Source organism: Martes martes (genome assembly GCF_963455335.1).
Source record: "Martes martes genome assembly, chromosome: 14".
Classification (NCBI taxonomy): domain Eukaryota; kingdom Metazoa; phylum Chordata; class Mammalia; order Carnivora; family Mustelidae; genus Martes; species Martes martes.
In genome coordinates this window covers 55,586,644-55,614,061 of record NC_137902.1, presented here as the reverse complement: position 1 = coordinate 55,614,061, position 27,418 = coordinate 55,586,644, and the positions used below count along the sequence as shown (strand labels likewise).

At 53.8% G+C, this 27,418-nt stretch overlaps 1 protein-coding gene across 1 annotated transcript in view; it reads right to left on the bottom strand.

Annotated features, from left to right (window-relative positions):
• Window positions 1-11,761: 11,761 nt before the first annotated feature.
• Window positions 11,762-27,418, bottom strand: part of LRRC20 (leucine rich repeat containing 20) — an 86,748-nt gene continuing 71,091 nt past the window's right edge. Inside the window, exon 5 of the mRNA XM_080823658.1 lies at window positions 11,762-14,245. Within this exon, the coding sequence (XP_080679784.1) occupies window positions 14,091-14,245 (155 nt within the window). The 3' untranslated portion in view covers window positions 11,762-14,090. The remainder of the gene's footprint in view (window positions 14,246-27,418) is intronic.

The window sequence follows — 27,418 nt, the reverse complement described above, 5'->3', positions numbered from 1 at the left end:
CCCCACCTTTGTCCCACTGGAACTACCAGGAGCTCTTCAGGGAAAGGGGTTCTAGGCTCACCACACCGTCAGTCTGCTTTCATCTGCCCAGGAATTTACCTCCTTATATTGCCCAGGAATACAAACCAGAGCTCCCTCATCGTAAATATATACAATTGACTGTTTGGACCGGAATTAAGGACTTTGCCTTCCACTTACGTTTACATTTCATTTTCTTGGTTTTGCTCTGAATGTTGAGATAGCCTCAAATCTTGAATCTGTTGTCATGTGGGTGTTGTGGCTCTTATCCAGAGATCTGATAAGCATGCCTTTTATTTTCCCTCTACATTACTTAATGTCAGGTGAAGGCCAGAGCCCGATGGACCTCGAAGTTGCACTGAAGCCTTTAAGGAAAGCCCTGTTGGCAGTCCTCCAGCCCCTTCCCACATCTTTCTATCACTTTCCAGGGCTCTCACCAAAGATCTCTGCTGTGCCCTGCTGAAATCCTGCAATCCGTCTCTGTTCCTCTCAGAAACCCAGTCTGAAAGAGGAAATTTGGTGAGTTTGGTCTGATTTGCTTTAGTGAACACTGCTACTGGGTCTTCTTGTTATATTCTTTCTTTTTGCAAAAAAAAAAAAAAAAATTTGTTTTTGTAAAAAATGATGTGCTTCTTATGAAACAGTTCTGAGCGCTATGAAAGAAGAGAATGAACGCCACTGAAATTTCACATGCGGGGCAACTTCCACGGCCAGTGTGTATGTGGCGCTTCTTGCCACATCTCCTCGGCCTGAAGATCCCAGCCGTGGTGGACTGTTCCTTGTACTTCCTGTGCCCGGCCTAGCCTGCACCGAGGCATCTCTCTGCTCTGCTTTCTTTGAACCCAAGAACAGGAACCTTCTAGGCGTGCAGAAGGGGTAACCCTCAACCAGCACAGAGGAGCAAACAGCAGGCCCTCCCCTTCTGGTGTGAGGCAAATCTTGGGTGTTTTGGGCATGCTGCCCAGAGGGTCCCGAGAGGGATAGAGCCCTCAGATGCCCACAGCGAAGCCCCAGTTCATTCCTGCACCCATTTTCCTTCCTCTTCCACCTCACTCTCTTGCCCTTGGCTTTCAGGCATCAAACTCCCCGGACCCGAGCCCTAGTCTTAGGGTACACTTTCAGAAGCAGGGCAATCCACACGAAGATGTCTCTCTGCATATGTTTTACCTATATATCCAAAACTAAGCCTACGTAATTTTGCAAAAAGGGATCATACTACACATGTGTTCTAAAACCTGCTTTTGAAAAATTACTCACAGTAGGCACAGAACATCTTTTCATGCCCATAAATAAAATCTGAAACGCAGTTCCTACTGTCTACATACTATCCCATTGTAGATGTTTCATCCTTTAATTTACTTAATTATGGACAACTCGATGGTTTCCAGTTTTGCACTGAGCTGAAAATGCTCAGTCTCATCTCTTTGCAAGCGTACAGGATGGCATCCTTTGAAAAAATTTCGAGATGTTCCATGGCTTTATTGTCTCCTAAATGTTCACTACGTGTTTGATCATTTATTCTGGAATTTTAATAGAGGCGATATTAACCTTAGCAGCTTTGAGATTTTTTTTTTTCCTTCTCTAAATCTATCTTTGCTTCCTTTTTGAAAATCAGGACATCTGCCCATCTTTAGTTTTCTGGTTTCCCTTTATTCATTGTCATTTCCTTTAAGGCAGTGATTACATCTGCAAGGCCTCCCCACCCCCGGGATGTCATTTGTCTGGGCTTCGATGCCTTCTTGCCATCACCTATCTTGGCTCTCAATTTCCTCCTTATGCTCTTTAGTCCATCATTTGGTGTAAAATTGCTTGTGTCCTGCTCTGCTTGCCAGCACTTGAGTGTTAAGATTATACCACATATCCCCAGCCCTAAGCAGATTCCTTCGTGATATCCTTACTTGGACTTTGAAAGAGCTTTGCTCTGTCTTTGTTAATTTCCCCCGGCTTCTGTTCACTCGGGCGTTGCTGTTTTGCTACCACTGTTCTTACAGATTCTGCCAGTCTTCCAGATTCATCTTGGGTTATGCATTCCTTGTTGCATCTTTGTGTGCGTGCACTTTTCAAATCCAATAAGCGCAGCACGCAACTGTGAAACACTTTTCCTTCTCACCAGCAGTGTTTGCAATTACTTCTTGGAATTTCAGGGTTTTATTATCTCTGGAAGGAGCCTCTCTTACCGGTATGGATTTGTTCAACACATCTTATCTTATTTTACTCTCACAGCCACCTATGAAGCCAGCTAAATGTAAATTTCTCCATTCAACAGGGGTGAACCAGTGGCACAGAGAGGTTTTGACACCATCCCCAAAGACACCCAGCAAGCCAGTAGACCAGCCCTCAGTCTTCCAGTTTCTTAGCCTAAATATGGTTTCCCTTGCTCACCTTGGCTGAGATGGGAGTCTGGACCTCCACTTGGTAAGGTTGGAGCAAGCAGCCTTGTGCCTGGGACTTAAACCTTAGAGTCCTGGTAGTCAGGTCCATAAATCCACCTTTTCCCCAGGGAGAAAAATTCTCACTGCATGGAAGAAATCTTGTCTGGAATTCCATCTCCCCCAGTACTCCCACTCCTAGCAGGTAAAGTCAATGGGTCACAGTTCCACTGAAGCCAACCGCCAAACTCAGGCACATGGAGGCACCTGTCTCCCTCTCTCTGTCTCTCCGTCTCTGTGTCTGGCACACACACATACACCACACACAGTACAGAGCACTCTAAGTCCTTCTGCCTCTCTAAGTGTCTCTCTGTCTCTGCCATACACACACACACATACACACAAACACATCACACGCATGCACACACACACACACATTGTCACAGTGTCTGGCTCTGGACAGCCCTCAGTGATCAGGTACCCCAGCCCCTTCGCTCTCCCTTGGCTCACTACTCCTGAGTCAGTACCCGACCCACTCCCACTTGCAGCCCACCCTCAGCCCCAGCTCCGGGCTCACTCACCCTCCATGCTGCCCACTCCCGCCGGCTCTGGGGAGGGCACAGCGGGCCCCTCCGCTCTGCAGGGGGAGGGGGTCTCCAGGCGCTGGTTGTCCTGCCCGCGCCTCTACCTCTGCGCTGCAGGGATCGAGTCTGGGGCCCGGCGGAAACGGGCGGAGACGGGGTGGGGGGCGGTGCGCGCGCCCTCAGGAAGAAGCTCTTCGGGGGGTCTCACTCCCCGTCGGGGCCCAGAGTTAGGCCCGCGGTGGCCGGGCTCCCGCGCAGCCCAGCCGCCTGCCCCACTGTGCGGCCGGCCGCCGGCTGCCCCGCGCTTCCCCTGGCGGGAGCGAGAGAGGGGACTCGAGCGCTGCGCCGTCGCCATGGCAACCGGCACGCCTGTGCCCGCCGCAGCGTCCCCTGCCCGCTGCGCCCTGGCCTGCCTCCCCGATGCACCTCTCTCCGCAGGGGCCGAGCGCCCCTCCAAAGTAGGGGACACACCCCACTGGAGCCCTGGCAGCAATGCCCACTAACTCTACACACCTCTCCCCGCGCCCCACGTCCCAGTCCCTGTTCCCTTTCCTCCTCCTCCTTGCCCCATCCCAGCTTGACCCCCAGACACCCACCCCGGTGTCCCGGACCCTGGGGTCCTCCTGAGAAAGAAGTAAGAGGCAGCTGTAAATACACGGGAGTGCCGAAGGAGAGAAGGGGTGGCTGCTGCATCAGCTCTGAGCTCTGGGAGGAGAGTGGGGACACTGTCTCCTCCATGACCACTGGCTTCAGCAGCAGCGGCCCAGGCATTCAGCACTTTTCCCCTCGGGCAAGTCTCAGTTTCGCGTCTGTAAAAACGGTCTCCAGGAGAGGAAATGAGATGCCAAAGCCTCCGCCCAGCACATAGTAGAAGCCCAACAAACGGTCCCTCCAGCTGGATGGGAGGCCACCTCCCTCTCATAACTCTATCCCCTGTCAAGCCCCCGACAACTTCCACCATAGACTTGTGTCACATGAATGAAGATCCTAGGTTCCAAGCAGATGGAAGAGAGTGACTGGCCCATTCTTTCCTTTACTGGGGGTGGGGCCTCTATCCAGAATTCTGAGGAAAAGGTTGGAATCCAGCTTCTTCCCAGTCTCTGTCCGGCTCTTCCTCTGCCCTGAGTGGTCGGCAGAGTTTCAGAGCTGGAAGACGTTAGAAGCCAGGGAGTCTAACCCTGCCCTGGGCCAGGGCTCCCCAGTTCCTAATGCCCAGTAGTGGGTACTTCTGCCTCGCATAACCCTCTCTTTGCCCAGAACAGCCCAGAGGCAGCAGCAGGGAGGGAGAGCTCCCTGTCGAGACCCCCTTCCGCAAGCCAAACATCTGATTTTCTTTGGGCTTTTTTTTCTTCCTGTGGCTTGCCTGAGAATTATCTGTAAAATAGGACTAATAACAGTACTTATCTCCTGGAGTTGCAGTGAAGACGAAAGGAGTTACTCTATGTATTGCATTTGGAACAGCGCCTCGCCCATAGTAAGTGCTCCATAAACCTTGGTTATTCTTATCATTACTATCTTGAGCCCACCTCCCCATGGAAGTGCTCACAGTTCTTAGAGTCCCTCTGACTGTCAGGACCCAGACCTGTGACAGGTGATATCAAGCCCCCTTGACCGACTCGGAGTTCAGGGCACTGCTGTAAAATCCGTATAGCCCAGCATTGCCATTTATTGTCAGTGTGACTTTGAAAAAGTTACATAATCTCTTAGTGCCTCAGTTTCCCCGATCTACAAAATAGGGATAATAGTACCCACCGCAAAGTCACGCACCGACAGCAGTGCCTGGCACATAGTAGGTACTCAATAAATACGAGCTGTATGTTGGGTACTAGGCTTTGAATAATTCAATCTCGTTTTTTCACTCCCCCCCAACCTTCTTAGCCTTTCCTCTGCCTTTCACCTTTCCTTAGCAGCCACATCATTCTAGGGCATTAACTCAGGCTTGTGGCCAAGTTCCCCACTCCCCATCTTTTTTATCTGAATGGTTCTGGATCACGAAGCCTTTTTTTCTTCCTTCTGCCTCCTTTTCCACAGACTTCTTTCCTCCACCTTTATACGGTGCCCAAATATATGAACACGCCTAAGCACCACACAGAGCACACTCCGTGGGGTCAGCCTCTGCGGGGCAGAGAGGGCAGTGCCGTGGATAGAAAGACCTGCGTGTGAATTCTTCCTCCACCGTTTATCACTGTGTGACCCAGGTAACAAGCCTTCTGACTTCATTTTCCCCACGTATATAACGGGATTCACAATCCTCCTCTCAAGGCTGCTGTGAAGACTGAGTCAAGTGCCTGTCATACAGTGCCCTTCCTTATCCCCAAAGCTACGGGAAGAGGCCGGATAGACTCGGTAATATCTTTCCATGCAGATTAAAAAAAAAAAAAAGTGCCTCCTTTCACTCCCCTCCTTGCCCCAAAGGGGCTCCCAGGAAACCAGAGGCACCTCAATGTTCTGTTTTAGATCATGCCTTCCTCCCGGGCTCACATGATGGCAGGGCTGGGGTCCTTCCCAGTCCTGAACTGCGGATCCAGAGCCCCTCAGACAAGCAAGGCACCCTTGTTCCTGTTTTACAGGTGAACCCGGTGCCTGACCCAACCCTGCACAGCCGGGCAGTGGCAAAAAGAGGAAGAACACTCTTCTAGACTTCTTGGGCATTAGCCCTGCTGCTCCTACCCCAGCCTGCCTTCAAGGTTCTTGGCCCTCTGGGAGCAACTGAGAAACTATGGGTATAGTCGTCCAGGGCGAGGAAGCAATCCCTGTCCATCTTGAGGAGGCCCATCCCCGCCTTGACCTTCAGGGGTTCTGACTTGGCCCATTCTGGCCAAGCTCTTGGCCTGGCCCTTCCTCCTCCAGGGAGCTGTGCCCCATGCTGACCCGCCTCGCCTCCGTCAGCTGTGACCTAGGGAGTTGTTTCACAGAAATCCCCACTGTCCTGGAAACTGATTTCCATCTGAAAACCTGGGAACCAGGAGGTGGCTTCCAGCCTTGGTGCTGAAGCATTGATGTGAACCCTTGCTTGGAGAAGGGTCTAGAGGGAGCAGGGGAGGACTTGGAGGGGGGGATCTTCTCAGAATCAAACTTTCTGGAGGGCAGTGAGGGAGGTCAAAGGGGACCCTAGCATGACTGAAGGAGCGCCTTTCTCCTTGGAGGTTTAAGACCCTGGTCATGGGCCTTCGGTGGGTAAGGCTGGAAGGCACATGGACTCTGTCTCTTCTCAGCTGGGTCAGAGGTGCATTTTGAGATGCCTGAGAGTTGGCAGGAGCCTGAGGGAGGGTTGGCATGAAGCCATGGAGCGCCCTGTGGGGAAGGTCCCCGGTGGTGGGAAAGCCAAGCCTCTCCCACAGGAGACCCAGTCTCTCTCTTCCGGGCTGGAAATGGAAATGCACTTGGGCCTGTGCAGCGAGGAAGGGGCCACTGGCATAGCCCTCATTTTGAAAAGGCTCAGATCCACGGGGAAGGGGAAGGGGACTCCGCCTGCTGGCAATATGGGGGTCCCTGGGAAGCAGACCCCAGCACACAGCTGGCGTTTTCAGCATCTACTTGGTGGTAATGGGGGGGAGTTCAGGGAGGGGAGGCCTGTTTCCTGGAGGGTGAGGCAGGGAGGTGCAGAGAGGCTAGGTTGGACTGAAGTGGGGCCCCTCCCTCTCTCCTGCCGGCCTCTGAGGAGCCCTTCCTTTAGAATGCTTTCAAATGCTTATTAGTGAGCTCTCCCCAAGGAAGGAGGCCAGAGTCGTTATCTGCATTTATAAATGACATGCGAGGACTCAAAGGACTGACTCACTTCCAGGGCGGGCACAGCTAGAGCAACACAGCCCTGGAGGAGAGGCCAAAACGAGAGCTCCCCCGAAGAGCTCCCAAACGCGAGGGCCCCGCAGGGGCCCCAGAAAGAACCCAGAGCAGGAGCCAGGAAATCTGCCCCTTTGTCTGGCTGGGCTCTGCCACCTGCTTGCTGCCCATTCTTGGGTGGGTCACTCCACATGCCCTTTGGAACACTCTGTCTGGAACTCAGTGTTTCCACGTGTAAGACAGGAGAGGTTTGGGTCAGAAGAACTTTCTCACTTGGACAGTTGACCTCGTCCTCTGGAGAGCCCGGGGTAAGAAGTCTTTTCTTGAGGAGGGGGTGGGCAGCCCACCCCCAGGGAACCCCAGCTCTCTGGCTGGGGTCCTGCCCCCTGGGCAGTGCTGCTTAGGCTTCCAGATCAAAGTGGGGTTTGGTTCAGGCTCCCCAGTGTCAGGAAGAACACGTGCTTGGGAAAGGTGTTGAAGCCTCTTGGGAAAGGTGGGAAGATTTCTGGAGGCAGCCCAGGGGCCTCCTCCGGGGGGGGGGGTTGTAAACCATTTCTTGGGGCCCTGGATGACAATTCTAAGAAACAGGGACTCAGCTCAAAAGGCCTGGGTTTGGATGCCAGTTGCACTGTCTGACCTTGGCCAGGTTCCTGGTCTACTCCAGTCCTCAGTGTCCTCTTCTAGAAAATGTAAACACAAGTGGTAGCGGGCTCAGACGTTGCTGTGGGGATTAAGTGGGAGAAGAAATGGGAAGTACTTGGCATTGTCACAGATGTGTGGTAAGCTGCTAGCCTATATTTTAATTTTACTTTCACCTCCTTTGTTCCTTTTTTTATGTTCCTCCTCTGTTCCTTTTGGCAGCCCTGGTTCTTTCCTTCCCCTCAAGTTTTGGATCCTTTAACAGGAAGACAGAGCTGGTCATCTGCTTGGTCCTGGGAAGATTCACACCCTTTCAGGGGAATCTGTTACTAGGAAATCCTACCCAAGCCTAGAGATGAGGTGCTGGTTAACAGGCCGGCCCCTGAGAATGTTCCACTGTGGTTTTGTTAGTTACCGTTCATCGAGGGCATAGGCTCTGAGAAGGTACAAGTGAACTTGCGGATTTGTGCTACATAAACTCCAGTTCCTCAAAAGCTCTGGGAACCAGCTTTACCGTCCCACTGATTCCTTCATTGATCAATAAAATCGAATAAAATTTTGATACATGCTCATCCTATAGGAAGACTCGTGTTTTTAGCTTCTGAAAATTATGCTTTGGCACGTCTACCACTGGGACTTGGAGTAGGTTCTGAGATGGGGTCTCAGTCGTCAAAGTCCGGCTCTCAAACTTCAATGTGCCCACAGATGATGTGAGGGTCTAGTTAAAACGCGATTCTGACCCAGCGATTCTGGGGAGGGACCGAGCCTCAGCAGTTCCAACACATCCCCAGGTGCTGTTGATGCTGCCTGCCCGAAGACCACACTTGGGAGGGACAAGGGCCCGGGCAAACACTCAACTTTTTCTTGAAGGAACCCCCTTCAGCATCCTGGCAGGATTTGGCATATGATCACAGGGAGAGCCTAACCAAGAGCAGTGCTCTCATCCTGGTGGGACTTCAGGCACAGTGACAGGCTGGTGGGAGTACTGGGGGAGTGCCCCCACTCTCTTGGCTTGTGCCGACTAGCTATGGACCACTCCATTTAGGAAAAGCCTCAGCCACAGTACCAAGACTTGTGAGGGATGGGAAGAAGACCAAAGTAGGGAAGACGTCCCACTGCTTGTCAGTCCTTGGGAAGCAGACTTCCTTGGTGAGATGCAAAGGCCCTGAGGCACGGATGGTGTGGAATATTAGAGGAACCGCAGAAGCCAGTGTGCCCGGAGCGCGGTGAAGGAGCCGGAGGCACGAAACAAGCAGTGATGGAGGGAAGAAAACATCAGGTTCAAAGACCATTATAAGGATGTGGCTGTTATGTTGAAGTACCATGGAGAACCGCTGTAGAACTTGGGCAGATGAGTGATTTAGGATTCTAAGGACCTTCCGGGGGCGCCCGGGTGGCACCATCAGTTAAGCGTCTGACTCTTGGTTTCTACTCAGGTTGTGATCTCAGGGTTTTGAGATCGAGGCCCGCATGAGGCTCCACGCTCAGCACGGAGTCGGCTTGAGAGTCTCTCTCCCTCTTCCTCTGCCCCTCCCTCTCATCCTCTCTCTCTAAGATAAATAAATAAATCTTTTAAAAAATTAAAATTAAAAATTAAAAAAATAAAAGGCCCCCGTTGGGGGGGTGCAGTGCAGTGCAGGAGAGAAACAGGGACTCTTCGAGGAGCAGAGGTGTGGGCTTTGCTTTGAGGCTGGTATACCAAGAACCTTCATCTCTGTGGGAGCCAGAGACCGGGTGCCACACCCTGCACAACTCCAGTGGCCCCTTCACATTGTTCTCTAGGTGCCCCTGGCACCAATTAGCTGGAGTCCGTGGCAGGCGACATCTGCGGGGCAGGGCCGTGCAGCTGCCTGCCACATCCACCCTTGAAGACACCCACCTTGCCGGCCTTCCGGTTTACAGGAGTGAGGGTGCCCAGGCCCTTGGCTGTAAGAATTCGGATGTATGCACAGTGTACTGGCCCCAAGCCAAGGCCTGCGACAGAGCTTCAGGGGTGCCTGAACTGTGAAGGTGGGGTGAGTTGGCGGGGGGGATGTCTGTCCTCTCATGCCCTGTGGGAGTCAGCCTCCCACCAGCACCCGGTGTGCCCCCGGGCTGTGTGACAAGCAGCGTGGCCCTGCCCGGACCCCCATGAGGTTCTCAGCAGCGAGGGCTGGGCTCGCACGAGGCAGCGGTGCTCCGCTGGGAGAGGAATGTTCGAGTGTGCAAGATGAGTGTGTGGTGGCCCCCCCCAGCGCTGCTTACCTGCACCATCTGTTGTGAAGCCCTCTGACGTTAGGGAAGGAAGGCAGGGGTAGCACCCATTTCCCAGATGAGGAGAATAAGGCGCAGAGAGGCCTCTTCACGGGACTGTGATGGGAAAGGAAGCATGCAAGCTGGAGAACGGCATCGCTTGTTCTGTCCGAGCTGGTCTCCGTGTTCAAACCCCAGCTCTGCTCCTTCCCAGGCCCCTGTTAAGCCCCGAACTGAGCCGGCTTCCTCATCAGCACAGCAGGCACCAGGAGCGGGACTGCTAAGAGTAATGGAGAAACATCCACATGCCTGCCCGGTGCTCATAAGGACCAGGAGCTCCATGGGTGCTCTCGCCCAGACCTCAGGCAGCCAGCTCGTGGCCCTTTCCTGAGGGACAGGTCCAGCCCACCTGGCGCTGAGACACAGGTCCCTAGCATGGTCCGGCTGCTCCGGGCCCCCGCCCATCCTGGCCTTGGCATCTCTCCCAGGGCTACGGCTCAGGGATTCTGGGGCAGACCCTCCCAGGAGCCACTTTCCACGCCAGGGCTGGCTTTCTGAGAAGCAAAAGGCACGTTTGGTGTAAAAGGCAGCTCCAAAGCAGGGCTCTAGGGTCCCACACGGTATTTTGGTGAGACTGAGAATCAGTATCCTCTATGTGCCGTGATGGATGTTACCAGAATTCTGGTGCTGTTCTTTTCACAATAGCTACAGAGACTCAGTATCGTGGACATTTGAAGACTTGAAGCTAACATAATGTCGTATGTTAATTACATCTCAGTAATACTTAAAAAAAACCCTCGAGTCCCACACACCTGTCTACATTCGTAAGACTTGGTCATACCCCTGCCTTCTTCAACGTAATGGTATCGTTTCAGGAAACTCCTGCTCGAGAAGGGGAAGTTGTAAATAACTTTATTGTTCATTCCGGGGCTTCCTGAATCATTTAAAGGAACAAACCACTCAATTCTTCAGTAAATAGCATCGCAAGAGTTTACATCTTACAGACTCTGATTTCCTTGCCTCAAAATGCCCCTCTGCTGTGTCTGCCCATCCCAAACCAGACCATAATCCTCACCTAGTCTCAGTCAAGGTGTCCGCCCTCCACTGCATTGAAAACCCACCTGAAATCACACTCCGAAATCTAATTGCCGTGATTTCTGTCATCCCACGGGACACACTAACTAGTCAGATGCTCTCGAGGCGGAGCTTTGTCTCACCAAGGGGCCGAGCCCGTTGATTTTCGGCGACCCAGAGTTCGACCAGAAGAAATGGAGTCCTCTGAGCTTTGGGGCGAGGGGTGGGCAGTTTGCGTCCAGGCTCATCCACAGGGGACAGACACAGCAAGGCCCCAGAATCGAGAAATAGGGATCAATGTTCCAGAAAGGCCTTCAGGGATCTTCGGGTGCAGTCTCCTTATCGACAGGAAACAGGCCTGGAGAGGGAACGGGATCTGTCCAACTCCCAGCTTGCTAGGGTTGTTAACAGGGTCAAATGAGTTCAGCTCTGCCATGTGCTTAGACGCTGCCTGGTACCCACTAACCTCAGTGTTGTTACATAAAAATAATGGATTTCGTGGCCCACAACTCAGAATAAACCCAGGAGGCCTTTCAGATTTAGGAAACAAAACCCGACTTGAACTCCGAACTCTAACTTGAGCAGGCAGCGGACCCCCCAGAAGGCTTGATGAAACAGGGGGCCGGCCCACCCCGTGTCTGATTCTGGAGATCTGGGCAGGGGCCGAGAATGTGCGCGGCTGGCCGGCTCCCTAGGTGTGCTGGTCCAGAGGCCTCTCTCTGAGAGCCACAGACACTGAGGAACGAACTGCTAAGGGTGTCATTTCTTGCATCGGTAAGGGAGAAACTGGGGGACAGCAGGTGCCTTCATCCTTTCTCAGGTCTGTGGTCCCAGCCGGGGCTGGGGTCTGGCGGTCTTGTAACAGCAGTTCCAAGCCATGTATCACATCTACCTGGTCGCCTCTGCAGCCGCCTGTAATCATTCTGAGTATCACCCTAGGGTAACTCCTTTTGAAGCTCAAGCTTTCAACAAGAGGAGTCCCTAAGGTTTGACACGCAGGCTACAGGGCGGGACGGGGGGGCCGGTTTTCTGTGCGGAAAGAATGAACCCAGTACCAAGCAAGCAGATGAAACCAAAGCGTTCTTTATTGCAGACTGACGCTAAGGGCTCATTTACACTGTGGGCTCTGATCTGGGGGCTTCTTCTGCACCTCAAGCTTTCCCACACAGGCAAGGGCAGACTCTCCCAGCAGAGTAGAAAACAACTTCCAGAAGCAACCCCTTCAAAGGGCCTGATGTGAGGACGTGGGGAAGCAGGAGCTGGCGATGCGGAGGGTAGCCAGAAAGGCAGTGGCCAGAGGGCCAGGCAAACCCAACCCTCATCTCCTGGGGACTTCAGGTCACTCCCTTCGCTGCAAGAGTCACGCAGACTCCGAAAAGATCTGAGAGGCCTGGAGTGTCCTGGGGCTGGTTCAGGGATGGGAGTGGGCACAGCCTCAGAGACCTGGAGTAGCAGGGGGAGGGCTGAGAACCTCTGTCCTCCACTCCAAGGACGAGCCCAGGGTCACCCCTAGGCCTTGGCTTCTCAAACGATAAAGTGCTTCTAGGAATCACCTAGGAATCTTGTTGAAATGCAGGTGCTGCTGCCGGAGATCTGGCGTGGGGCCTGGGATTCTGCATTTCTAACAAGTCCCCACGGATGCCAGTGCTGCTGGTCCCCAGACCGCACTCTGAGTTGCGAGGCTCTGGCCACACAGTGCCTTTGTGCCTCTCAGAAAAGTGCACTTCTTCTTTGATGCCGTGACACAGGGTCGGGGGGCCAGGCCAGCCCAGACGGGGCCACAGTTCCCACTTGTCCACAGCTGAGCCCTGCAGGCCTAAAGATCCATCCGGACCTCCCTGCCCTGCAAACCCCTCTCCCAGAGCACAGTCAACACAGCATCTCTTGGGACGCTGAGCACTCTGGGCCAACAATGGTCCAACCTGTCAGTCCTTGCTAGGAGGCAGGGGGCCTGGGCAGAGGCGGGCCCCAGGGCTGGGGAGGGGACAAGGAACACGGCATTCTGAGGAGAGCCTGGGGCTGGGAGAAGCTTGACCCTGGGCATGGAAGTGTGGCTTCCAATGTGTGGATGTAGGGTTGGGTGGCCTGGCCTGCCCCATGTCCCGGGGTCTCAGGTATCTCCCACAGACCAAGACAAAGGTCCAGGCCAGGTGGGCTCTGAGTCTGTTGGCTCCACAGATGAGAAGGTGGGAGGCGGATGCCTGGGGGATCAAGAGGTCGGGGTTCTCCACACCACAGATATGATCAGCAAGAGCCCCAAGCCCCTTGCTCATAGGAAACCAGCTGTCCCTGTTTGCCAGGTACTGTCTCAGTGGGAGCACTGCAGTCCCATGTCCCGGGAAACCCCTCAGTCCCAGTCCTATGGCCTGGCCACATCCTAGACCCCAGGTGGAGGGCCCAGAAATGACTAGGTGCAGGGTTCTGGGTGGAGGCTTGGGAGCTGGCTAGCCACAAATCCAATATTCTATAGTGCCTTCTGCCCCCAGGGGGACCAATGAGGCAGTGGCCAGGCTGCTGCCAGAAGGAGACCATGGTGGTAGCCAACTACCTTGTACCCAAGCCACAGGCACGACTGGCTTGGCTTCTCCTGGGCCACCTCTTGTGTGGCTCAAGGGCTGATGCCAGGCACACCTGGTCTGTCCTGGGGAGCCCTCAGAACTGCCTGCCCCGCTCACGTCTTCATCACGAAGGACCTGATCTGCTCCTCTTCCTGGCCTGATGGGCCTTGGGCTCCTCTGTAAACGTCCGCAGCCCGGCTTGAGCACAGAGCCACACTCTCCCCACAGCGTTCCCACGACTCCTGGCGCCGGCTCCTGCCAATCCAGAGACCCATGGGGCTGTGGATGGCGCCCCGTAGAGGGCACCATGCAGGTCAGTCCTCAGGAAGCAATAAACAGAGGGAGGTTGTCTTCTATTCCTCTCAGGGCAGCGGCTGGCTCTCAGCACCAGAAGCAAGGCCTCAAACCCACAGTGGCCCAGAAAGTGATCTGCGGGCTCCGAAGGAACCTTACGATCTGAAGGCAACCTGAAGGCACGTGTTGCCCAAAAAGCCTTCAAGGAGCTCAAAGGACTGGCAAAACCCCCCACCCCCACTGCTGCCCCTTTGCCCAAACAAGGCTCATAGAGGGTGGGTGCCTGTCCAGATGCACACAGAAGCTCCAGGTGCCCAGCATCCAGGCTCCAGCCCCTGGGGACCCCAGGGCCCACTACTGCTCTAAGCTATCTATCCTGGGCCGGCTGCGTCCCCTCCCAGCACATGCTCTCTGGCCCACCCGCCCCCAGCTCCCCCCACCCCAGGCTTGGCCTCCCAGGGGCCTGTGGGACACCCTCCCCTCAGGGTGCCAGCCCAGGTGGCCTCTGTCCCTCGCCGGGTGGCCATGAGGAGGGAGGCCTAAGGTGGAGGGGGCCGGGCACCCTCGGGGGACACGAGCATGTCGAACTTGATGAGTGGCGGAGCGATGACGCGCACCTCAGCGCTCAGGGGGTTGAAGCGGAGGTTGACGCTGCGCAAGGCGGGCATGGTGGCCAGCTTCTCCACAGGCACATCTGTCGAGGAGAGAGGACAGGTTGGGGGGCCGGGGTAAGCAGGCAGCAGGACGACGTGGATACAGCTCTCCATCACCCACCGCAGGTGGGGCTCAGCGGCTGGCACCCAGCCCTGGGTGGGGGGCCCTCAGAGCCCACTGCACTGTTACACCCACATGGAGGGAAGCACCCCCACCCCCAACACAAACACAGTCAAACGCTAGCATTGCCTCGTCTCTCAGCACAGTAGCTCCTGGGTAGAACTGGAACAAGTGAAAACAGGTGCTCAAGCAAGGACATGGGCACAGACGTCCCCAGCAGCCAAGTGTCCCGCCACAGGCAAGCGACAGACTCGGTATAGTTCTGTCCCAACAGCAGAACGCTTCAGCTAGGGGAAGGAATGAGGCATGAGTCCGTGCCCCAAATCTCAAACACAAGATACTAAATGAAAAAAGTCAGACACCAAAGTTAACACAGCGTATGATTCCATTTATAAGAAAAGTCCAGGAAAGGCACCTGCACGAAGACCGAGAGTGGACGAGCAGTTGATTGCCAGGGGCTGGGGGAATGGGCACAGGGTCTCCTTTGGGGGGAGGAAAGTACTTTGGAACTAAGTAAAGTGATGGTTGCGAACACTGTGAACGTACTAGATACCACTGAACTGTAGGTGAGCTTTAAGATGGTTAACTTCATTACATGAGTTGTACCTCCATTAAAAAAAAAAAAAGGAGGAGCACCTGGGTGGCTCAGTCATTGGGCATCTGCCTTCGGCTAGGGTCATGGTCCCAGAGTCCTGGGATCGAGCCCCGCATTGGGCTCCCTGCTCCCTGCTCAGCGGAAAGCCTGCTTCTTCCTCTCCCACTCTCCCTGCTTGTGTTCCCTCTCTTGCTGTGACTCTGTCAAATAAAGAAATTAAAAAAAAAAAAATCTTAAACAAAAAAATAGCAGAGGGGCGCCTTGGTGGCTGAGTGGGTTAAAGCCTCTGCCTTCGGCTCAGGTCATGATCCCAGGGTCCTGGGATCGAGCCCCACATCGAGCTCTCTGCTCAGCAGTGAGCCTGCTTCCTCCTGCCCTCTGCCTGCCTCTCTAATAAAATTTTGAAAAGAAAATAGCAGAGCAAGGCAGCAGCTGTATTAACTTGCTAACACTCGACAGCGCCTCGCCCCTAACCTTTAGGATCACCCCGTCTTCGGTTCAAGTCCCTGGAGGCCCCATGAACAGCTGTGAGCCTAAAGGACATCACTAACCTTCATCATTATCACAGGACATACCTCGTAGGGCTGCTTGGGGATGAACGGGAGAGCACATGCATTCTGCATGTGGACTCTCTGAACATCAGATATGACTATGAGAGGGAACAGAGGCCCAGAAAAGTGAAGTAACTTGCTTAAGGCCCCAAACATATCATTAGCTGAGCCCAGATTGGAATCCAAGTTCTCAAAAAAGACTGCAGGAGTCCACAGAGAAAGGGGCCAGGCTGGACACAGAGGTGAAGGCTCAGGTAGGACCTGAAGGGTAGAGGGGATCTGAATGAGGGGAAGGGGCATTTGTGGCCGGAGGGAAATAGGGCAGAAGAGTGGGGCTAGGATGCCAGGGCGAGAGTTGGAGCCAGCGGGGGGACTGGAAGGTTCTGTCAATGGCATCTAGAGTGGCATCGGCCCAGCCTGGATCCTGAGGGCACAGCCCTGCAGGCAGCTACGAACACCAAAGCCTGTAGGACCTCTCAGCCCAGGGAGCCAGGCCCTCCCATCTGGGCCCAGGGACATCTGTGGGACAAGCAACCTGTGCTTCCGTTCCCCGCCTTGGACCACCCGTGAGGGAATCTCTACTCAGGTGGGTGGATGTGGTATAGAGTGTTCCAGGCCACTGGGTTCAGGCTCTGGTTCTCCCATTTTCTAGCTGTGTATCTTTGGGCAAATTGATCCAACTTTCTGTGACTCAGTTTTGTCATCTGTGAAGTGGGGGAAATAACACCACCTTTCCAACCGGGTTCTTGTGAGTCTTGGAGAGATAATACAAGGCACTCAGAACAGTGGCTGGACGGGGTTGGCAGCCAACAACCAGGAGTCAAGGCTCTCACACACACAAGCCTGGGGCCCCAGTGCCCTGGAGGCAGACACTGCCCCCCGCCCCGACCTTGTTCCAACTCTGCAAGCCTCCCACCCCAGCCCAAGATAGGGCCAGGGCCTCACCCCTCAGTCTTGTACAACTTCAGGCCATCAGTAATGGCAAGAACCAACTTCTACCTCTTTTGGGCACCTGCATTGGGCAGAGGGAGGGTTTTATGGTTTTTGTTTTTCATTTTAGACGACTTTGGCATGTTATATGCATATTTTTATCTTAGGTAAATGGTACTGTTACAGATCTCATCTGTTTCTGTGTTTTTTTTATTAAGCACCTTTTTTTGGAGATATACACACAGCAAAATGCCTCAAGTGCAGGTAGATGTACAAATAGGCACACACTCTTGTGATCTCCGTCCAGAACACGCTAGAACACATTTCAAGTATTTCCACAGGGCTCTTGTGCCTCTTTCCAGCTTATCTCCAACTGCTTTTTCTCACCACTGATTCACTTGCTTGATCCTGAACTTGATCCAAGTGGAACCTACCGGTATGTCTCCCTTTAGACCTTCAGTGAAACAATTTTTAATTTGGGGACATTTTAAATATGATTCTCTCAAGTTACTTTTTTCACCTTTTTACTTGGAAATAATTCCTTACTTATAAAAAGCTGCAAAGAGAGAAACAGTACAGAGAACACCACATAACCTTCCACCAAGATTCACCGGTGGTTAACATTTTATCCTATTTGCTTTATTGTTCGTGCCTGGGACTTCTCTGCACACGCGCGTGCACACACACACACACACACACACGTTCTGAATTATCTGAGGGTAACATACATATACCATGGCCCTTCATCCCTACTTCACTGTGTATTTCCTATGAATGAAAACAGTCTCTGAGGTGTCTGGGTGGCTCAGCTGTTAAGCGTCTGCCTTTGGCTCGGGTCATGATCCCAGGGTCCTGGGATTGAGTCCCGCCTTGGGCTCCCTGTTCAGTGGGGAGTCTGCTTCTCCCTCTCCCCAGCTCGTGCTTTCTCTCAAATTAATAAAATCTTAAAAAGACATTTTCTGCCATAACCACAGCTATTGATTTTGTAAGTTTACACTGATAGAACGCTTCCCTAACACATGGCCCATATTTCAGTTTTCTTGCATGGCTTAATCATGTCCCTTTGAGCATCACCCCCCCGCCCCACAGGATCCAGTGTAGGGACAGGTGTCGCCTCTCTGTGCTCCTTTCATTTGTCTTTTGTGACACTGACATTTTGGAAAAATATGAGGACCATCATCTCTGTCTTTAATAAAGGGCCCCATGTTTTGGGGTACCTGGCTGGCTCAGTTGGTACAGCAGGCGACCCATGATCTCAGGGTTTTGAGTTCAAGCCCCAAGCCGGGTGCTGGAGCCTACTTTAAAAAAAAAAATTGTACTCCTCCCTCTCTCTGCCTGCTTGTGATCTCTGTCTGTCAAATTAATAAATAAGATCTAAAAATAAAATAAAAATAAATTTAAAAAAATTTTAAAAATTGTAAAAAAAAAAGAAAAAGAATCCCATGTTTTGTGGTTGTCTGGCACTGCTCGCGGCGAGACTGGGACTATGGGTCCTCAGCTGAAAGAGGTGGTAGGGTTTTGGGCTGTCACGCCGGAGGCACACAGTGTCCATCCATCTGTCCCTCAGACATGATGTTAACCATCATCACCCAGTCCGGGCGTTACCTGATTTCTCCACCGTGTAATTACTGGTTTTATTTTGTTTTTTCCTCCCTTGCAACTTGTAAGAAGTCTGCGGGGACACACTTTAGGAGCATGTGAATAGGGGCGCCTGTGTGGCTCAGTGGGTTAAAGCCTCTGCCTTCGGCTCAGGTCATGATCCCTGGGTCCTGGGATCGAGCCCCGCATCGGGCTCTCTGCATAGCAGAGGGCCTGCTTCCTCCACTTTCTGCCTGCCTCTGCCTACTTGTGATCTCTGTCTGTCAAATAAATAAATAAATAAATAATCTTAAAAAAAAAAAAAAAAAGGAGCATGCGAATATCCCGCTCCTCGTCAGAATTAACATCCATCATCCTCAGACATAACACCTGCTGACTCTTGCCTGATCTAATCTTTACGCAGGCTGCAAACTGACTTTCCAGCTCCAGCAGCCCCTCAGCATTTTGCTGTTGGCAAGAGCCTTCCCTTCTCTCCCAGGATCTATTTATCATCAATGTGGATGCCTATGTTCCTAGCAGTTTAGGGTTCCCTGCTGAATTTCATCATTTCAGTGCTCAAACTGCCCCAGATTTGGCCAGTGGGAGGCCCTGTGATCTGGCTCCCGAGTCCTGTGACCAGCCGCTCCCACCCCCTCTCTGGATGCCCTTCCTGACTTTGCAGTAAGGTTTGTCTCGAGGCCTTGCTGCCCCAGCCCTGGCATCAGCCATCAGGAAGTCCTTTTCCTCTCGGTGGGGAGAGCATCCGTGCTCAATACTCACGGTGCTGGTGATCAAACCATGTTTTACCAGCCACCCATGAGGCCCTGTGCACATCTGATCTCTCTGCTTTGGACTGTGGCCTAGAACACCAATCCTGCGTCCTCACCACACTCTAGCTTTCCACTCTGTCAGTGACGGACAGCCAGGTGCCTCTGGCCTTCAGGGTCGGTGTGCTAACGTCTTTGGATGGATGCCGGCAGCAGGGCCAATTGCTCTGTCCAAGGATATGTGTGTGTACTTCATCTCATTGCTCTCTAGAAACTGTGCGGAGTCTCCAATGGGTTCCAGCCACCCTGGAGTCCCAAGGCTTTCAAACGAGGCTGTCTGGGCCTACCGGCCCCAACCTCCAGGCCGAGGGGCCCCTGACCTCCGGCAAGGGTTCTGCGTGTTCTTCCCTTCCCCTGCACGGTGAGGGGTGGGCGGTGCCTGGGGCTCCATGGTCCAGGAAGAGGGTGAGCGGGGCCCACCTGGGCTCTGCTGTCCACCCTTCGGAAAGTGCCCCACAACAGAATCCTCTGAAGACATCTATTCTCCTCCCTTCTGAACTTGGTGATTGGGACCCAGCTACCCCCTAGCTCTTCCAGGAGAAGGGAAGGGGAGGCCACAGGCTCAGGAAAGTTCCTCACAGGTGCCTGTCCCTCAAGTGTATACAATGCTTCCACACTTGATTCTTCCCAGAGCCAAGGAGTAGAGCATCACAGGTGCTCCTCGACCCACTTTACAGATGAGGAAATTGACCCTCAGGGGCGGCTCATTCACAGCACCGCCCAGAGCCCAAGCCCAGCCTTGGTGGCCGCGGGTGGGGAAAAAGCAATCCAAAGACCTTAAATCTGCCTCAGTAGGCGGCTCGGTGACCATGGGAGCCTCCCCACCCCTCCACAGGCCGTCAAGCCCAAGATGCTCCCAGCAAAGTGGGAGTTTGAGGCCATTCGGGATCTCTGCTGGTGGGTTGGTGGTTTTTTGTTTAACTCATGAGTGTTGAGTGCTTGGTGACTTAAGCACCTTGGGCTAAGTTTCTCCATCCTCATAACAGCCCTACAGCCCAGTACCAGCTTCTCTCCATTTCATAGATGAGGAAGCTTGTGGAGAGGTTAGGTAACTTGGCCACGTCACACCAGTGGCAAGTGCTGGAGCCAGGATATGAAGCCAGGGCAGCTGGCTTGAGTCTGTGCTCTTCACACCACCTCCCACTGGGCCCTCCAGCCGGGCATCCCATGCCCCTGTCCCACCACCGGAGAACCCTCCACAGGTTCCCTTAGTCAACAGGAGACAGAAACCAGTCTTCCTGGGACCCAGCAAGAGTGTGTGGCTTTTGGACCCCAGCACTCACAGGTCTCTGGACCACCCAGCCAGGAATGGCTCCCTGCCATAGTCCAGGGACTCCCCCTCTGAGGGGAAGCCAGGGGCACATAAACTCAGAGCTCTCTAATGCTGCCACAGCAGGCATGGCATCTTTGCTGACCTGCCCTGAGAGAAAGGGTTTCCTGGAGATTTCTCAGATTCATTCTAGAATCTTCCATGCCTCCTTGTTCTGCTCTGCATCACAATGCAGAAGAAACCTGTCCCTTTTTCTATGATAAAAATTTCTGAAACTGGTAGCCCCAAACATACTTTGGGTGCACGCCTCCCTCCCAGATTGTTTACTTCATGTGGTATGTTGGGGGGAGGGAGTAGGTGGTGGTTAAGATGCTGAGAAGAGCTTTGGGATCAGAAAGATAAGACTAACTTTGCCAGTGCCTGACAGCTGCGCCAGGCAGGACCTCTGAACCTCTGCTTTCTTGCCTGGGAAATGCAGGGGGACAGTGAAAGCGAGGGGATGACTTTACAGTGAACAGCAGCGTACCCGCAGCATGGGCTGCTGGCCAGGGGACGGCTCCCTCTGCAGCCGAGCGCCCCCTCCACCCCCCCAGAACATGCCTTCCCCCGCCCCCCTGCCCCCATGCTTGGCCAGCTCAGAGGCCAGCAGTGGGTTCGAGCTCCCCAGGAGATGACCTGGAGGAAAGATCTGTGCAGGGCAGAGGTGCTGAGCCCCAGACTTCCCCACAGTTCCCCAGCCCCCCACTGATTGGAGAACAAAGCAGAAGGCTATCCATTATACATGTCCAGATAACCCGCAGCCCACTGACAAATACAGAGTATAACCCTCCTCCAGGAAGCTCCTGGCTTAACGTTAATGCCTTGCTGGAGGGATAAACAACCTTGGTTTGACAAAAGCAAGGCCTCAGGTTTCTAGTCAGTCTTCTTTAGTATATGAAAATGCTCTTGAAACTTCCCTTATCTTTACTGACCCCCGTCCCCATCCCAAAGTATCTCATGAGTCGCTCCCTCCTCATAATGCCAGGGCAGCAGCTCCTTTTGCCCACAGGTCCTGTCCCTGGGCTTTAATAAAACCATCTTTTAGCATCGAAGACATCTCAAGAATTCTTTCCTGGACGTTGGCTCTGGACCTTACCAACCTCACCAACATTCCAAAACGACCTCACTCACCACCATTCAGAAGAGGTCAGGAGCCTGGGATAGAGCCTCCACTGAGAGGACCAACCTGAATGTCCCTTGAGTTCCTGTTCATAGGTTGCTGGGCAGGGGTTGTGCAGATTATGGCAGAGGGACCATGAGAGCTGGGAGGAAGTTGGAAACTGAGGCACAGTGGGGGAAGGAACTTCCTCTACCCAGATCGCCAGCCCCGGGGTGGCCAAGCTGACGCAGGAGGCCTGCTCAGAACACAGAGAAGGCATGCACAGGACTCCCCGGGCTGGACCGGGCCCAATCCCCTCCCAGGAGCTCACCCTCCCTTGGCACTTTGAGGGACCAGGCTAAGAGCTCCCTGAGCGCCCAGCTCTCTTTGTGAGCATGGGGCCTAGTCCCTGGCCTGGTGTGCCACACCCCCCGCCCCTGCGGCACAGGAAACTCAGGAGCTCCTGAAGACAGGGGCTCCTCTTTGTCCTTGAATCCCCAGGGCGGGGGCGGGGGGGGGTGAGGCTGGTCATTACCTGTCTGAGGCAGGTGCCTACATGTGAAGGACCCAGAGCCCAAGGCGTACCTACAAGTTCAGGGATAGAAGAAAGCAAAGCAAAGCCTTTCCCATAAGCAGGGTTTGAAGCACACTTCCCTCCTGGGAGCAGAGGAAAAGCAAGTTGAACCAACCCAGCAGTCACCTGCACTCATTTGTCTGCTGACGTCCTGTCCCACCCGGCCAGCAGCCTGCTCAACTCCCTATGGCTCAGCGGGCGGGGCGGGGCAGGAGTGGGGGCTCCCCACAGCCCTTCAGGCCTTCCCTGAGAGCTGTGCTCCCATTTCCCCTACCCCATGGCTGGGACGAAAAGGGCTACCTACTTGCAAGCCTTAGCTTCTTCACTGATCAATGGCAGCTTTTTATCGGTCATAGCAATGGGGCCGGGGGAGGGGGGCCTGACACCATGCTCCCTGCCCCTGATCACCCAGGTAAGAAAACCCCTTTGCACAGGCTTTTAAGAGTTGAAGTCATTTCACGAGGTATTGTAACCTGCATGTGACACAGAAGGACATCAAGGCGGGGGAAGGCTGAGCACCTTGTGTAAATGGGCCCAGCAAAGGAGGCTGCTGGGGTCTCACAATAACCCATTTTGCAGATGAGGAAACTGAGCCTCCAATTCTTGGTGCTGACAGATTCTCTAACTCTACTCTGGCTCCCCTGAATTTTTCCAATTAAAATGAAAAGCCTGACTTTTGTGCTTCTGTGTTTGATGCTCCCAGTCTAGTTTAGAATCCTGCTACATTGCCTTAGCCAGAACCCTCCCCTCTTGGTATCTGATCAGATTCTTCATCCTCCTCCACCACCCCCCCCAACCAGGTGATGTCTGCTCACCCTGACCTCCAGCCACAAGAAGCCTGTGGGATCGGTTCAGCCTCACTCACCCGATACCTCCTCTTTGTCATTTCCACCCACTGCCCCCACCCTGCTCCTGGGAACTTAGAGCTCCATGGGCTCTAAGTTCCCACGTGCCCATGCTGCATTTGGGATTGAGCCTGGCTCTACAGTGAGTCCCCTTCTCCCCGACTGCAAGGGTCCCAGATAAAATCTGCTTTTACCGCTTCCACTACTGCCCAGCTCTGGTTTTTCTCCGACAGGGCCCAGGGTTACCAAGACAGCAAGTGGTGAAAGCCAAATAGTTCCCGATCCCAAAGTCCATGGGCTTCGTCCCCCAACACTGAGGGCAAGGCCAAGGCCAGAGCTGGTCTCCATCCGCCTGTCTCTCAGCCCCTGACAGGAAATCACAACAGACACATTTCACCAGCGACTCACTAAGGGCTAGACCCCGGGCTGAGGGCAATTTAGCCTCAACTGTCACTACGGCTTCAATTCAGGGTGTGGGCTAAGGCTCGGAGCCGCTAAGTCACCCCATCTCCTCAGCTGCCACTGCGGACCACTGGTCCTGCCTCAGTTTCTCCAGAGGGCGTTGGATTGGGACATTTCTGTGTCTGGACTCCTGACTTCCCTGCATCCTGAGCCCGGGGGACCAGCAGCCTACAGCGTGGCTGATGCTCATGGGGGGGCGGTGGTCTTCCTGTGATGCCCTGCCCTAGGTCTGCTGGATGTGACATGAAGCCCAAGTGTGGCCCCACCTTGGAGCAGGTCCCCACGACTCCAGGCCTAGAGACAGCAGTGCTGCCTGAGTTCCTCGCTGTCGTTTCCAAATCGACCACCCGGCCAGCCTCTCCAGGTCCTGCAGAGCTCTCCGAACCACTCAGTCTCAGACAGCGATGGCTTCTCGAGTGCAGAGCTGGGTGTAGGGGGAGCTCCTCGCCCTGATGGAACCACTCAAGTTGCAGAAGCAGCTCCAAGGCAGGAGCAATGGGGCCACCAAACTGTCAAAATCAGCAGAGTCAACAGACTAGAGCAGCCAAGCTAGCAAGCGACAAGCCCAAGAGGCCAACTAGAAGTTTCTGGATAAGGCTTAAAGAAGAAAACTTATGTTCACAGCATCCTGACAAGAGAGACAGAGATAGTGGGAGGGTGGAGGAGGATATGAAGTGATCTGCATTTTGTGGGATGGGAAACTGAGGCTGGAGAGGTTAAATAAGCTTCCCAAGGCCACAAGATAAGTCAGCATCATGGAGGTAACCAGTCTTGGGACTTCGTGCACGTGGAGAGAAAGAGGGCCTCAATTCTCCCGTCTCCTGTGGGCCCCACCCCAGTGACCATTGGGCAGTATCCTGCTCACCCTCCTATTCCAGCTCCAAGGCCACCTCCTCTGTCGTTCCCTGTGGTCCCCAACCAAACTCCTCTAACACTTTACCCCAGATAGGCACTGCACATCGTGTTCTGTGATCAGTGAACATGCTTCCTCGCCCTGTAAATGCAACGCCAGGCACAGTGCCCAAGGGGTGCTCAGTAACTATGTCGGATGAATGAATGGATGAATGAGTGGATGGATGGATGGATGAAAGGATGGATGAATGAATGGATGGATGGACAGATGGATGGATGAATGGATGGATGGGTGGATGGATAGATGGATGGATGGATGAATGAATGAATGGATGAATGAATGAATGGATGGATGAACGGATGGATGGAAGGATGGATGGACGGATGGATGAATGGATGGATGGATGAACGGATGAATGGGTGGATGGATGGACGGATGGATGAATAAATGGATGGATGGATGGATGAATGCATGAATGAAAGGATGAATGAATGGGTGGATGAATGAATGGAAGGATGGATGAATGCATGAATGTTTTGTCTCCTAAACTAGAGCATAAGCTCCTTCAGGCTTGGGACCATGCTGGGCTCCCGCCATCACCACCATTTGCTTAAGCGATTCTGACCACAGCACACTGGAGAGCTGGAGCCCTTTGCCCGGTCTCACCCACCCTGTGCATATCTGCTGGTCAAGACCGGGCATCTGTGGACCAAGGCTATGACAGCTCGCAGGCCTGTTAGCAGCAGTTATCCAGTTCAGAAAATGAGAAAACACTGACCATCTAGAACCAATCACTGGTAAGGTGTTGGAAGATGGCCTTCCCGACTTACTAATATGCATGTGTGTGTAGGTGCATCTAGATTTCAAAAAAGGCCTCCTAGATACTATGCCATAACATGATTTTCTTGATGATGTAAATACCTTGTCAGATTGCAAGTCAGCAACGTTTCTAGGACCGCGCGGGAGCCCATGGCATACAGAGGGACACTCGGGTGGTTCCCAGGGTTCAGTATTATAGATAACGAGAGGCAGAGTCCACGGGCATTCTGGGCTTCCTTCATCTCTCAGCCCATGACTGCAGAATGTAGGATGGTGGGTTCTAGAATCCTTTGATGAAGCCAGAGTCCTGCTCCTCTGACTTTCCCAGGGCCCCTAGTACCTTGTGGTGATGGTAAGAAACTGCCGCCATGAGGCCTAAAGCCACAAAGAGACCCCTGGTGGAGAAGAAGGCCCCCAGCCTGGACTGAACACCATGACTGCCGTCTGGGTGAGGCACAGGGCACTGCCTCTTCCTGTCACTTCACAAGGCTGCAGCCGACGACCCCAAGCCCTGCTGGACTCTCCTCCCATGGCAGACAGGCCTCTAGACGCTTGCCTGTGTCTATGGAAGCATAAGGTAATCAATAATAGCAGAATCCGAGCAGGAAATGTTTAGAGGAAATTACCTCCCTGAGGTCGGCTTGACCTTACCTCCCCAATCATTATTAGCATTACTGCCTGGCAAACTTGTTTTGTGCCAATGAGACCTGCTGGAGACAGGATGATAAAAAACGATCACTCCAGAGCGCCGGTCTTCATACCTGTGGTGCTCAGGGTGTAACAAGACCCTGAGAGGAGGAGGGTTCTGGGCGCAGGGAGGCAGCAAAGGGCACTAAGGGAGCTGCCCAGCAGAGACCAGCCCTCGGATTCCTGCTTTGGGTGTGGCTGAGCCCCGTGACCTCTGAGGTCCCTTCTGGAATTAGGGTCCGAGGCTCCCCAGCCTGGTGGCTCAGGGCACAAGCTCTCTGGATTCCCAGGCAGCTTAGAAACCAACCCTGGGGGCCCCTGGGTGGCTTAGAGGCTTAAGCCTCTGCCTTCAGCTCAGGTCATAGTCTCAGGGTCCTGGGATCGAGCCCTGCATCAGGCTCTCTGCTCAGCAGGGAGCCTGCTTCCCTCTCTTTCTGCCTGCCTCTCTGCCTACTTCTGATCTCTCTCTGTGCGTCAAATAAATAAATAAAATCTTAAAAAAAAAAAAAAAGAAAGAAAATCGTTTAAAAAAAAAAAAGAAATCAACCATGGTGCCCCACGCTCTGCCACAGGCTGGAGTGCCCTAGAGAGTTCACAGGAGGCAGCTGGCTCACCTCTGACCTGGACAAAGGCCTCTGACCAGAATTCCTGCTTTTGCAGGACTCTGGGGAGTGTGGAGTCAGCACCTTTGGGATACACCCTCACAATGGCACCCGAGGCGCTGGGTAAAGATGCAGGGGGCAGCACCCCAGCCTAGTGCCTGAGGCCAGTGCCTGGGAAGCCATCTCAGCCTCGCCAGGTGACTGTGGGCACATTCATGCCCAAGAATCCAGACTGTCTCGCAGCTGGGGTCTGTCCCCATTCCTCAGCCTGGATGCGACACTCGGCAGCTGGAAACCTAAACAAGGTTAAGGATGCAGTATTGAGCTGAGCCGAGCTTTGTGTCCCCACTCGAAATGCCGCAAGAGACAAGCAGGCAAACTATGGTAACGTAGCAGAACAGTCAGGCCTGTAACCAGAAAGCTCCTGAGGCACACTCTCATTCACATCCCTCACTCATGTCATGCTTGGGTCTGTCCCTCTCAAAGGCGGGGGCAGGGACTGAACCTTCCCCAGAGCCCTGGCCTGAGCATCCTAGTGGGGGTGGGAGGGGTCGGGTGGTGCAGGAAGAATGAGGAGCGCACGGCCCTGCTCCTCCTGCAAGCTGAGACCCACGGCCCTCAGGGAAGACGGTGTGGACCGGGAGTTGGAAGCCCCCGCTGACAGAGAGACCAGCTGAGGGGCGTGGACAGGGCAGAGATCCCATCCTTAACCTTGGATCTTCCATTTAGAGTCGCAGGAGCTCAGGCACGCCCCTCAACCTCCCTGGAGCCCCACCTCTTGTCTTTCAAATGGTCCTCTGCCTGCTGGGGTCACAGGGACCAACATGGAGGGGACCATCATATACACCCCAAGGAGGACGTGGTTACCAAGCCATGGAGGGTGTGGCGGACACCCCGGTGAGCAGACAGGGTGCACAGAGTGTGGAAGAACCCGTGACCGAAGCAGCACAGTGTGCGAGCTAGACAGTGGCTCCCCTGGTGTGAGCACAGTGTAAGGGGTAGACTCGTGGGGTCACTCTGTCGTACAGCCGAAACCCCTGTAGCATCGTGTGTCAACCGTCCTTAGGAAAAAAGAAAATCCACTGATGAACCTAGAGACACTTTTTTCCCCTTCACTACAAGCTTCGGGGAAAGAAAGTAGGAGGAGAAAAGTCCATGATGTGAGCTGCATCCCCACCCCGCATCCATCCCCAGCTGGGCCGGCAAAGGTGGGCTGAAGGGGCGTCAGCCCCTGCACACTCCCCACCGCCAGGCTGAGAAGCGGTCAAAGACACATCATGATGATTTTCTTCATAAGTGACAGAGTCTTACTGGCTGCTCTGGAGACAGCTGGAGAAGGGAGTCACATTGGCTGCCCCTTAT